General features: G+C 41.7%; 1 protein-coding gene across 1 annotated transcript in view; it reads right to left on the reverse strand.

The window, feature by feature from the left end:
• The window catches only part of epb41l5 (erythrocyte membrane protein band 4.1 like 5), a 73,878-nt gene that overhangs the window by 31,317 nt on the left and 28,399 nt on the right, over positions 1–14,162 (reverse strand). Inside the window, exons 8-11 of the mRNA XM_056288997.1 lie at positions 13,960–14,080; positions 11,030–11,117; positions 10,440–10,528; positions 5,712–5,781 (exon numbers count right to left, since the gene is read on the reverse strand). Of these exons, the coding sequence (XP_056144972.1) occupies positions 5,712–5,781; positions 10,440–10,528; positions 11,030–11,117; positions 13,960–14,080 (368 nt within the window). The remainder of the gene's footprint in view (positions 1–5,711; positions 5,782–10,439; positions 10,529–11,029; positions 11,118–13,959; positions 14,081–14,162) is intronic.

Genomic DNA, 14,162 nt, shown 5'->3' on the forward strand with positions numbered 1-14,162 from the left:
ACATACAGTGCATCCGGAAAGTATTCACACCCCTACACTTTCCCCACATTTTGTTGTTACAGCCTTATTCCAAAATGGATTAAATTCCTTTTTTTTCTCATCAATCTACACACAATACCACATAATGAAAAAGTGAAAAAGGTTTTGTAGAATTTTTGCAAATTTATTAAAAATAAAAAACTGAAATATTGCACCCTTTGCTATGACACTCAAAATTGAGCCCAGGTTCACCCTGTTTCCACTGATCATCCTTGAGATGTTTCTACATCTTGATTGGAGTCCACCTCTAGTAAATTCAACTGATTGGACATGATTTGGAAAGGCACACACCTGTCTATATAAGGTCCCACTGTTGACAGTGCATGTCAGAGCAGAAACCAAGCCATGAAGTCAAAGGAATTGTCTGTGGACATCCGAGACAGAATTGTATCAAGGCACAGATCTGGGGAAGGGTAAAAAAAAATGTCTACAGCTTTGAAGGTCCCGAAGAGCACAGTGGTCTCCATCACTTGTAAATGGAAGAAGTTTGGATCCACCAGGACTCTTCCTAGAGCTGGCCGCCCAGCCAAACTGAGCAATCGGGGGAGAAGGGCCTTGGTCAGGGAGGTGACCAAGAACCCAATGGTCACTCTGACAGAGCTCCAGCGTTCCTCTGTGGAGATGGGACAACCTTCCAGAAGGACAACCATCTCTGCAGCACTCCACCAATCAGGCCTTTATGGTAGAGTAGCCAGACGGAAGCCTCTGCTCAGTAAAAGGCACATGACAGCCTGCTTGCAGTGTGCCAGAAAGCACCTAAAGGACTCTCAGACCATGAGAAACAAGATTCTCTGGTCTGATGAAACCAAGATTGAACTCTTTGGCCTAAATACCAAACGTCACGTCTGGAGGAAACCAGGCACCTCTCATCACCTTGCTAATACCATCCCTACAGTGAAGCATGGTGGTGGCAGCATCATGCTGTGGGGATGTTTTTCAGTGGCAGGAACTGGGAGACTAGTCAGGATCGAGGGAAAGATGAATGGAGCAAAGTACAGAGAGATCCTTGATGAAAACCTGCTCCAGAGCGCTCAGGACCTCAGACTGGGGCGAAGGTTTACCTTTCAACACGACAACGACCCTAAGCACACAGCCAAGACAACGAAGGAGTGGCTTCGGGACAAGTCTTTGAATGTCCTTGAGTGGCCAAGCCAGAGCCCAGACTTGAACCCCATTGAACATCTCTGGAAAGACCTGAAAATAGCTGTGCAGCGACGCTCCCCATCTAACCTTACAGAGCTCGAGAGCATCTGCAGAGAAAAATGGGAGAAATACCCCAAATATAGGTGTGCCAAGCTTGTAGCTTCATACCCAAGAAGACTTGAGGCTGTAATCGCTGTCAAGGGTGCCTCAACCAAGTACTGAGTAAAGGGTGTGAATACTTATGTACATGCAATATTTCAGTTTTTTATTTTTAATAAATTTGCAAAAATTTCTACAAAACCTTTTTTGCTTTGTCATTATGGGGTATTGTATGTAGATTGATGAGAAACAAAGGAATTTATTCCATTTTGGAATAAGGCTGTAACATAACAAAATGTGGGGAAAGTGAAGGGGTGTGAATACTTTCCGGATGCACTGTATAGGTGTCAACAGGCAGTGCACAAAGGCAATGCATAGGTCGCATAGAAACGATTGTTTTTTAAAATGTATATATTAATGCTATCAGGTGTGGAGGTTTCTGTGAAAGAGCTGGGTCTTTAGCTTCTTCTTAGAGATGGAGAGGAACTCAGCTGATCGAATGGAGTTTGGTAACTTGTTCCAGCACCGGGGAACAAAAGAAAGAAAAAAAAGAGTCTGGCTTGTGACTTAGGGCCCCGTTGTGGCAGAAGTGCCAGGTGTCTTTCATTGGCAGAGCGTGGTGAGCAGGACTGAGTGTAGATCTGAATGAGAGAGTTCAGGTAGGCAGGAGCCGCTATAGTTGTGGTTTTGTAAGTGAGCATCAAGGTTTTGAATTTGATGCAGGCAGCAACTGGGAGCCAGTGGAGGGTTTTCAACAGTGGAGTGACATGTACTGTTTTGGGTTGGTTGAAGACCAGAGGTGCCGCCGTGTTCTGGATCATTTGCAGAGGTTTCAAAGTGCATGCAGGGAGACCTGCCAGTAAGGAGTTGCAGTAGTCAATGCGTGACATTACAAGAGCCTGTACCAGGGGTTGTGCTGCATGCTCGGAAAGGTAGGGTCTAATTTTCCTGATGTTGTACAGGGCAAATTGGCACGACGGAGCAATCGAGGCCACATGAACCTTAAAGGTTAGTTGGTCATGACTCATAACACCCAGGTTTCGGGCAGACTTTGTGGGTATGAGCTGAGTTGATCCGAGCTGGATACTGATCTGTTGTCGTAAGGATGGACTGGCTGGGATGACAAGGAGATCAGACTTAGACAGGTTAAGCTGAAGGTGGCGTTCTTTCATCCATGCAGAGATATCAGCAAAGCATGATGATATCTGTGCCAAGACTGTGAGGTCATCTGGCGGAAATGATATGAAGAGCTGGGTATCATCAGCATAGCAACGGTATGAGAAACCATGGGAGCAGATGATTGCACCAAGTGAGGTGGTGTATATTGAGAAGAGAAGGAGACTGAGCACTAACCCTTAAGGTACCCCTGTGGATAAGCCGTGCGGTTTGGACACTTCTCCCCCCCAAGATACTCTAAAATATCAACCTGAGAGGTAGGACATGAACCAGCAGAGGGCAGATCCTGAGATACCAAGCTCAGTGAGTGTGGAGAGAAGGATTTGCTGGTTAATTGTGTCAAAAGCAGCTGACAGATCTAGCAGCAATAAAGCTGAGGACTGACTGGTAGCTCTAGCCAAACACAGTGATTCCATTACCGACAGGAGTGTAGTCTTGGTAGAGTGACCCTGCTTCAAGTCAGACTGATTCAGATTGTACAGATTGTTCTCAGAAAGGAATTCAGAGACTTGGTTAAAAACTGGGAGCTCAAGTATTTTTCATAGAAAGGGTAGGAGTGAAACCGGTCTGTAGTTTTCAACCTGGGCTTGGTTGAGTGTAGGTTTTTTGAGCAGCGGGTGACCCGGGCTTGCTTAAATGCAGTGGGAAACACATGTTGTAAGCGAGGAGTTGATGATGTGTGTGACTGTGGGGTTAAGTGCGGGGGAAATGATCTGTAGGAGGTTGGATGGTATCGGGTCCAGCAGACAGGTAGTGGGATGAGAGTCCAGCAGAAGCTTGGAGACTTCCTCCTTGGTCAGGGGGGAGAATGAGGTGAATGAGGCACTGTTACTTAGTTACTTTATGTGAAGCTAATTTCTATTAATTTTATTTGACCTTCATTGAGACATGGGGTTTCATTCTCAAGAGACCTGGTTTATAAAATTATATTTAAAATTTATACATTTTATCTAGGTGGCACGGTGGCGCAGTGGTTAGCGTGGTCACCTCACAGCAAGAAGGTCCTGGGTTCGAGCCCCACAGTAGTCCAACATTGGTGGGTCATCCCGGGTTGTCCTCTGTGTGGAGTTTGCATGTTCTCCCCATGTCTGTATGGATTTCCTCCGGGGGCTCTGGTTTCCTCCCACAGTCCAAAGACATGTAAGTCAGGTGAATTGGCCGTAGTAAATTGTCCCTAGGAATGGATGTGTGTGTGTGTGTGTGTGTGTGTGTGTGTGTGTGTGTGTGTGTGTGTGTGTGTGTGTGTGTGTGTGTGTGTGTGTGTGTGTGTGCGCCCTGTGATGGCCTGGCGGCCTGTCCAGGGTGTCTCCCCGCCTGCCACCCCATGACTGCTGGAATAGGCTCTAGCATACCCGCGACCTTCAGAGCAGTATAAGTGGTTAAGATAATGGATGGATGGTAATTTTATCCACCTTCATAGTGTTCTTGATATTCCAAATTGTAGCTGATTTAATAAAACCCAGAAAAATGTCCCGTTTTCTTATTCACCCCCCCCCCAAAAAAACAAACAAACAAAAAAACGAGGTATGAGCTGAAACGTGGATTTCGAGAATCATTACACCCCCACAGTTTACACATGTGGCAGGAGTGGGAGTTTAGGTCAAAGATTTAAGGATATAGCCTGACTATACCACCCCGGGACTTTCACGGACAATTCTCACAATATTAAACATACACAAACCCAATAAAGGCACATAAGTTTGTTCACTAATCAAAGTTAAAGGCGTATTGTTTCCGACATCAAATCTACAACGTTTTATTGAATGTTCACAGGCTAAAAAAGCAATAACAAGGGATTACAGGGAAAGGAGAATCAGAATGGTAGCAAGAACCAGAAGTAACCAAAAAGAAACAAAAGAACACAAGAACCTATCCGACACCAGACACACTCAACATGCATGCACGCACATGCGTGTGCACCCTGCCTCTGGATACATAACTCTTAGGAGCTCTGATTCCTTTTTTTTTTTTTTTTTTTGGAAACAAAGCCCTATTGTGAGGACAAGCACACTACTATGACACTATGAAACTATGTTGACAGAAACTGCCAGTGCACAGATATCACCTCATCTGTGCTGAAGCACCCCCCCTCCCAAAACTGACACACAAACCAAAACACTGATCGACTTCACTATCAGGTCACCCTTTCAAGAGACCTCTTATAAGAAGGGTCAATACTTCCAGAGAGATTTTTAATGTTTACTGATTCCAAAATGTATTTTTATATCTCGAAATGTAACCTCAAATAACAAAGTTCTGTTAACATATTTATAAAATTAATATAATTATTATTTCATCATGTTACGCATGTTATAGGGATGTGTATTTCAGAACCACTCAAAGCTCTACAATCATACCACCTGTACTAAAAAATGCACTCCTAAGTAAAATGTTTTCTCGTAAAGAACCACCCTGGATGCAAGGAAATAACGCTCCCTTGTAATGTAAGAGAGTGCCGTTCAGGAGGCAAGGAAAACTTGAGAATGGTCTACCAGGACAACAAGGTGCATGTGCACCCAGTCAGACTGACCTTCTCCATATCTCTCCACTTCAATAGACATAGCGAGACAAACTATGGGACTGAAGTTACAGTATACAGAGACATTACATAGTTGGCAATGACCTGACCAAGTTGTTTATTTATCAGTAGACTGTCAGTCTTATCCTTTACTGCTAGCGGTACACATTTTTTAGTTGGAAGTTCAGTTACTGTTGAGCTGCAGATAGGGCAAACTGACAGGACAAGAAACTCCTTCTCCAATGTTGTTTCTTCAAAGAAATGGATCAATTAATTACTACACCTGGGTTTTCTTGTTCTTGCTTTTCAATTACATATACTGCATGAGTTCCAATGTTCTGTTCGTTCGAAAAGAGTGGGCACTCATATTCCATCAGAAACTACATAGGGAAACCTCCTGAATGTTATTATGACAACTAGGTTGAGAGATGACCACCGAAAACTGAAACGGATTAATTGCTGCTAAAGGTAACACAGACTTGGGTTATATTTTTTATGTTGCTTCCCAGAAAGTTGAATCAGTTCATCTAGACACAATGTTTACTGGGAGAAATGTTTCATCATTTTTGTTGCAGTACTAGAACACAGCAGGCTTAAAAATTAGGCATGTACAAAGGAGCATTAGGATTACATTTTGATTTGACTTTTTCATTTCCAAGCATTTAATTTCATCCATGTACTATATTTTCACATCTTTTATGGTAAATAGAAACAGAGATAGTCTGTGTGTCTTTACCTGCTCATCATCCTCCACTACCACCAGTGTCAGCTTACTCTTCTTGAAGTCCAGACGAGTAATCTTGGGCCTGAAAAAGAACAAGAAAGGATGAAAAGATGTATAATATATATAATAATACATAATAATAAAAATAAGAATAGGAATATATATAATAATAATAATAATAATTATTATTATTATTATTATATATATGTGTATATATATGTATATATGTATATATACATGTGTGTGAGTGTGTGTGTGTTTATGTGTGTATACATAAAGTGAATCCGGAAAGTATTCAAACCCCTTCACTTTCCCCACATTTTGTTATGTTACAGCCTTATTCCAAAATGGATTAAATTCCTTTTTTTCCTCATCAATCTACATACAATACCCCATAATGACAAAGCGAAAAAGGTTTTGTAGAAATTTTTGCAAATTTATTAAAAATAAAAAACTGAAATATTGCATGTACATAAGTATTCACACCCTTTACTCAGTACTTGGTTGAGGCACCCTTGACAGCGATTACAGCCTCAAGTCTTCTTGGGTATGAAGCTACAAGCTTGGCACACCTATATTTGGGGTATTTCTTCCATTTTTCTCTGCAGATGCTCTCGAGCTCTGTAAGGTTAGATGGGGAGCGTCGCTGCACAGCTATTTTCAGGTCTTTCCAGGGATGTTCAATGGGGTTCAAGTCTGGGCTCTGGCTGGGCCCCCCAAGGACATTCAAAGACTTGTCCCGAAGCCACTCCTTCGTTGTCTTGGCTGTGTGCTTAGGGTCGTTGTCATGTTGAAAGGTAAACCTTCGCCCCAGTCTGAGGTCCTGAGCACTCTGGAGCAGGTTTTCATCAAGGATCTCTCTGTACTTTGCTCCATTCATCTTTCCCTCGATCCTGACTAGTCTCCCAGTTCCTGCCACTGAAAAACATCCCCACAGCATGATGCTGCCACCACCATGCTTCACTGTAGGGATAGTATTAGCAAGGTGATGAGAGGTGCCTGGTTTCCTCCAGACGTGACGTTTGGCATTTAGGCCAAAGAGTTCGATCTTGGTTTCATCAGACCAGAGAATCTCGTTTCTCATGGTCTGAGAGTCCTTTAGGTGCTTTCTGGCACACTGCAAGCAGGCTGTCATGTGCCTTTTACTGAGCAGAGGCTTCCGTCTGGCTACTCTACCATAAAGGCCTGATTGGTGGAGTGCTGCAGAGATGGTTGTCCTTCTGGAAGGTTGTCCACAGAGGAACACTGGAGCTCTGTCAGAGTGACCATTGGGTTCTTGGTCACCTCCCTGACCAAGGCCCTTCTCCCCCGATTGCTCAGTTTGGCTGGGCGGCCAGCTCTAGGAAGAGTCCTGGTGGATCCAAATTTCTTCCATTTACAAATGATGGAGACCACTGTGCTCTTCGGGACCTTCAAAGCTGTAGACATTTTTTTGTACCCTTCCCCAGATCTGTGCCTCGATACAATCCTGTCTCGGATGTCCACAGACAATTCCTTTGACTTCATGGCTTGGTTTCTGCTCTGACATGCACTGTCAACAGTGGGACCTTACATAGACAGGTGTGTGCCTTTCCAAATCATGTCCAATCAATTGAATTTACTAGAGGTGTACTCCAATCAAGATGTAGAAACATCTCAAGGATGATCAGTGGAAACAGGGTGAACCTGGGCTCAATTTTGAGTGTCATAGCAAAGGGTGCAATATTTCAGTTTTTTATTTTTAATAAATTTGCAAAAATTTCTACAAAACCTTTTTCACTTTGTCATTATGTGGTATTGAGTGTAGATTGATTAGAAAAAAAAGGAATTTAATCCATTTTGGAATAAGGCTGTAACATAAAAAAAATGTGTGGAAAGTGAAGGGGTGTGAATACTTTCCGGATGCACCGTAAGCGGGTAGTAATGTGCTACATTTACTCCAATTTACTTTAGTATTTTTTAATAAATCATACTTCTAAGAGTAATTGTTTTGCAGAATACTTTTGACTCTTACTCGAGTCAATTTGAGATTAAAATATATTTATTTCTATTCCATTACACTGGGCTACACACTTTTACCAACGTTGGTACCGATCCGATCAAATACTGACATACAGTTCACTCATCAGATATCACACCGGCGTTACCAGCTCACGATGTACTGATCCAGATTCTATAGTTTGATATTTTTATGAATTATAAATATCTAACTAATTATAAAATGTTAAGCCCACAGCCAAAATGGTATATTTAAGTTCAGGTAGTATGAAGGGTTTGGAGTGCAGGGACGTGGGACACAAGCACTTTGCTTTCCTGCATAGAGAGTGGGAAGTGGAAGCTCCAGATGAGGCAGGTTGGCCGCGGCGGAACAAGTGAAACCCCCAAAAATGTAAACTGGGAGTCTCCTCAACTCCATAGTAATTCGGAGAAAGATGAAATGGCCATTGATGACGGAGTAACTGTACTGGAGGGTCCCAGTGTGCATTAGTGGCGCTGCTGCATGCGTAACCTCCCCAGCAGCTGCTGCAGCCAAGCCCGGGCAGGAAGTGCAGAGTGACGGGGAGGATGTCGCAACAGACCTGCCTGTCTCAGTGACGACAAATGACAGGACAGGACAAGTGAAGAACCACATTTATAGTTTTCAATTACTTTATCCAGGTTATTGTCACAATTTGATTTAATTGATGCTTGGAGAATAAAAAAAAATCTACAAGCAGGAAGTACATATGGGTAAAGGTTCAGGGAACAGGGTCAGTGCATCCAGGCTAGACAGGGTGTATATTAACAGACACCTTAACACTAGGTTAGTCAGGAGCAACATAGTTCCATTTTGTTTTACAGATCACTACTTAGTTAATGTTGTTTTATTTCTTTCACCAACAACAAAAAACAATAATCTTTCTGGCATTTTAACATGAAATGACTAGAGGATAGGTCTTTTTTTTTAAATTAATTATTTTGGGTAATTTGGAGAAGAAAAAAAAGCACAGTTTGACTCTAAGCAAACTGCCAAAGCAATTTGCACTCCTACAACTGTTTGTATGTGAAGCCTACTTAAACTACAGTTCAAATAAATTGCTTTGAATTAAATTTAAATTTAATGCATGCTTGTACATTTTTTTGCCCTAAATGAGAAGTGCTGTGTGGTTTACTACAGCCTCATGTAACCTTACACATAATACAACCAACAAAAACAATAATATCATAGTAATGATAATAATATTCAAGAAAAAAAGACCTCAGGTATCGGTATCAGCAGATATCCAAATTCAGGTAACAGATTCGGAACTGAAAAAAAGTGGATTGGGGCATCTCTATTAGGGATAGCGTAAGAATATCAGGGCAGGTCACAGAATCTGATTGGTTGCCAAATACAGTGTAACACTGGCTTAATGGTGGAACAACAATGCCCCCCCCCCCATTCTGTGTTGGTAAATTTTATAACGTAACAGAACGGCAAGGTGGAATAACAGCGCAACATTCCTGCCTTGAACAGGCAGGGGATAGTTAGAAAACGGTGCCTAACCTGACACACTACAAACTAACAAAGTCTGATATTTAAACTTTAAAAAAAAAAACAACTGCCCCACTAACATTACATGCACAAATGCAAAGTTACTGAGAAAATTACTGTATATCTTACATTGTTAATGAGGACCTGGTCGACTGCTCTTTCTTTTTGAAGGACTGATTTGTTAAAGAGATACTTCCATCAAAATCTGACTTTTCCTGTTGTTAATTGATGTAAGGAGTGTGGATGTAATCGATGAGACAAATGGTAGCCCTAAAATCACATTCATGGTCAGACGAGAGATATCAGCGGCCAAGTAACTGATTTCCAGTTGGCAAAAATGTGGTAACTTGCCGCGTCACAAATTTCCATTAGCATAGAGGGTGTGTCCTTAGCGGGACACACCCTCGAAAGAATATGGCTGTATTGGCTGAGCAACATATTCGTGAGGCGAGCAGTCAACTTCCACTGAGAAAGAGGAATCTTCTTCCACTTCCACATCCTCAATCTCAAAGCTGCTGTCGGTGGTCTCGTCACTCGCCTTTTTTTTTTGTAAAGTGACGACAGAGCAGGAAGGGGGCTGTCACCAGTGAAGTTCTCGTTTTTCTATGGCAAGCGGCAAGCAGTTTAGCCCCAGTGTTTAGCCCACCCAGCCACACCCACACGATCGCCCTGAATTTCAGTAGCCAGTAGCTATGAAATCATAAAACCACACCTAACTTTCGGTTGTAATTCAAACAACCTGTGTTAAAAATGTGCTCAGAAACAGCATAAAAGTATTTCTTTAACTGTTTTGCACTTTCACATTGACATAATAAATTGCATCAAATGAAGTTACTCACTACCTGAGTAGTACGTTTTTATGATACTTTACTCTTCAAGTATTTTTGTGTACTTTTAATTCTACTTGAGTAAACATTATTATAAAGTAACTGTACTTTTACTTGAGTATTGTTTTTGTTTACTCTACCCACCACTGTATATAAACATACATGCATGCATTCTCTTTCACACACACAGACATGCACGGATGCATGCACGCACGCACGCACGCACGCACGCACACACACACACACACACACACACACACACACACACTATGTCCATACAGAAGCACATATGAATGCAAAATGAATTTCAAAAACCATTATAGTGTAGCCTTACCACCTCCAGCTATAACACCACGTTCAAGAGTTATAAAAATGAATTTGACGCACTGTTTGAGGCGCTCTTAAAGAACGAGAACATACCAGAAGAAGAGTCCTATCTTGGTTTCTCCCTCAAACACCAGAACTCCTGTGGGGGTCAGACCCAGACTGTACTCATTCCCATCTCTGGCCTGGAGGACAGAGAACAATAAAAATAGATAGGTAAATAGATAATAAAGGTAGATAGATACATAGATAATGACACACAGACTATCTCTATTTTCCCGTAAAAGATGGGGGGGGGGGGTCACATTTATATGCCTCGGCTGCATGCACACTTTAGCCCTTCCTGTTTGACATCAAAGCTATGACATTAGGGGAGAGTAACTGTGGCACAAATCTGTGTGCAAGTTAGTTTGTGTGTCGCTTGACTACGTACATGTCAAACTATAAACATCAGAAACTGAACTTTCTGTGTGTGTGTTACTATATTTGTGTGTGTGCATACCAGGAGTAAGCGAGGGCAGGTGATATGTAAACTTAATTTTGATGTGTGTGTGTGCATTTATATGTACACGTGACTGTTTCCTTTCGACAACTGTATATCTATTGTTTGTGTGTACATGTGTCTGAATATGAATATGAACACTGTAGGTGTGCTTGTGTTTGTGTGTTCAAAGTATGTTTGCTACCTTGACCATATGCATGTCCACGCCATACATTTCAAGCCACTTTGCCTTGTTCAGGTAGTTTATCTCAGCCTGGGCAGGCATCTGCCCTCTGGGTGGAAGGAGAGAAAGAGGGAGGAACAGTGAACGATGAGAATGAAGACAAATATAAGATGGCTCTTTCTTCCAAGCACTTGCTGATAACAAAGTTTTTTTCAAAAGGTTTTGGCGCACCATGGCCCTTTTATCGTAGTGTTTGTAAGTGTTTCCACACCATGCACGCACATCATTTCATGTACTCATAATATCTTAACTCATTATTTGACTTATTTCTATTTATTCATTCTTATCTCTTTTTATTTATTCACTTAATCATCTGCTGCTGCTGCAGACGGTTTACCCATGTGTCAATAAAGTTTGGACTATCCAATTTAAATAAACAGAAAATAAAGCTACTTGTCTTTCCATTTTTCAGAAACAGTATGCAGAAATAAACTAATTTTTGGTATCATGGAATAAAAGATGTATACAGCCTTGGTTGCCCGAGGATGCTGTTGGAGCTTAGTTTACAGCAGTGCGAGATGCAGATGTGCCAGCCCACCCTGAAAGTTTCACTCATTGAAGGATGAAGCATATTTTTGAGCCAAAGCCCCACCTAAATTCAAATGTCAACCATTGTAAAGATCGAGGGTTCAATATAAACAAATTAAAAATATACATAAAAACAGCACTGTAGTGCATTCATTAAATATAAATTAGAAAAACAGTGTCTCCTAAAATCACTGTGGAATTTATACATGAGTAGCTTTGATGACACTGTCCTGTGGCATTTGAGCTACACATGTTTCATATTTGCCACTGGACAGGGAGAATCTTTATCAGACGCTACATTCCTGGTGGATTCAGCCTAGAGTTCAAGTTCAGTGGGCAAGGCAAGGGTGGGAGTGGACAACACCCTGTATCAGATGTCGGAGTACCAGATACGGCTCTCCCATTGGTACCATACCACGTGTCAGCTACAGAAGGCTATGGAGGGTGGCTATGTAAATTTAATGTGCTGCTACTTTTTTAACCATCTTCTGCTAACCATCTTTATGTATTGCCTCATCTGCATTTTCCAGTTATCATCAGTGGCCCCATATTTGAAATGCTACCATACATGCAAAGTAACATTTATTTCTGAGACCAAATATGTTATATAGTGACTCATAGGCTAGTCACGATAACCACTTTTGTTGTACGATATATTGTCCCAGAAATCATTGCGATAAACAATTTTATTGTTATTTTAAGACCATTTTATGATATAATGATAACAGGATGCCTCCTCGCCTGCCGCCCAATGACTGCTGGGATAGGCACCAGCAGCCCGTAACCCAAATTCAGATAAGCGGCTTGGATAATGGATGGATAATAGCATAACAATGCAAGAAAAGCAATGAACTTTTAATTCTTAAGAATATTCAGACACTGAATGTGAAAAATACTAAAATATCCTAAATAATAATATTCCGCGGTGGTGTAGCGGTCTAAGCATCAGCTTTGTGTCGATGCAGTTGCCCACTGGGGACCGGGGTTCGCGCCCTGGTCTCGTCAGATCCGACTATGGCCAGACTAGATGAAGCAGCAATATTGGCAACGCTGTCTTCGGGAGGGGGGTGGAGTCAGCTTGTGTTCGTCATATGAATGCGTGTCTGTGTGTGTCGGAAAAAGCAGCGGTTCGGCCTGGATTCGCCTTGTCACGAAAATGGCGAGGCGTCTCCTTCAAGACTGCTGGCTGGAGAGATGCAATTAGCGAACGCATGCAGTACGAGGGTGGGTGTTTGAACTAAAATAGGGATCGATTGGCCACTAAATTGGGAGAAAAAGGGAAAAACCAGAAACAAATTTTAGAAATAAATAAAAACCTAAATAAATAAAACAAAATAAAACCACACAACCAAAAAATAAATAAAAGGGATTCTTGGCCCCTGTCGCTGTGTTCATGTGTGTGTTGTGAATCTTGGGGTAATATTCGATGCTAACCTCGGTTTTGATAATCAAATCAAACATGTTTTTCAGTTGTGTTTTCTCCAGCTCAAGGTAATCTCTAAAATTAGGTCATTTTTATCAATTGCCGATCTGAAAAATTGTACATGCTTTTATCTATTTTCGGCTTGATTATTGCAACGCACTTTACTCGGGTATCAGGCAAGGGCTCCTTCCACCGTCTGCGGTTGGTACAAAACGCTGCTGCTGGGCATTACCGGGACAAAGAGGCATGACTCCTGTGCTTGCCTCCCTACACTGGCTCCCTGTTATATTTCAATTTGATTTTAAAAGTTTACTGCTCACTTTTAAGGCTTTAAATGGTCTTACTTTTTCATACATTTGTGATTTATTGACCTGGTATACGCCCTCTCGGCCATTAAAATCTGCAGATGGAGCCCTGCTAGTCTTGGTTTGTCACAAAGGGTGATCGGCTTTTGCTGTTAGAGCCCCCACACTATGGAACTCTCTTCCTGTTGGACTAAGACAAACCAAGTCTAACTTCTTTTAAATCTCTTAAAACTTTTCTTTTTATGAAAGCTTTTACAAATGTTTGAGATTTGTTTATCAAAGTCAGCAAAAATGACTGAGGTCATGTCCATATATCATACAATAAGTCCATAACATAATTATCATGACATGGCGTGACTCCTGAAGTTTAGAAACACTTCTGCGCATGTCAGACTGTAAATTACCTGAGCTTACATTAGAATTGGAAACCAGAAAGCACTCAGCAAGTCAGGCGCATTGTTGAATGCCTTCATTCATTTTATTTTATTGCAAACATCAGTGTTGGAGAAACGATACGCACTTTCATTTTGAATAGAAATAATGACAGCGACATCGTAGAGTTACCACTTGTGTTACGTAAAACAATCGGCACAAAGAATAGAGCCTATTTTTGTGGCCTAAATGTAGCAGTTTACCTGCACCCCTTCCATATGTTGTATACAGCCATTTCCATTTCCTCTGTCTGCTCAGGGATGAAGCGAAACTCTGACACGAGATCCAAACCATGTTCCGCTGGATCGCAGTCACCCAGCTCAGCTGAACATAAACACAAGCAAGCAAGCAAACAAAGTTGGTGCACAGAAGTAGATCATCACACAAACACACAAAACGCACATGG

The sequence above is a fragment of the Lampris incognitus genome, chromosome 11, assembly GCF_029633865.1.
Source record: "Lampris incognitus isolate fLamInc1 chromosome 11, fLamInc1.hap2, whole genome shotgun sequence".
Classification (NCBI taxonomy): domain Eukaryota; kingdom Metazoa; phylum Chordata; class Actinopteri; order Lampriformes; family Lampridae; genus Lampris; species Lampris incognitus.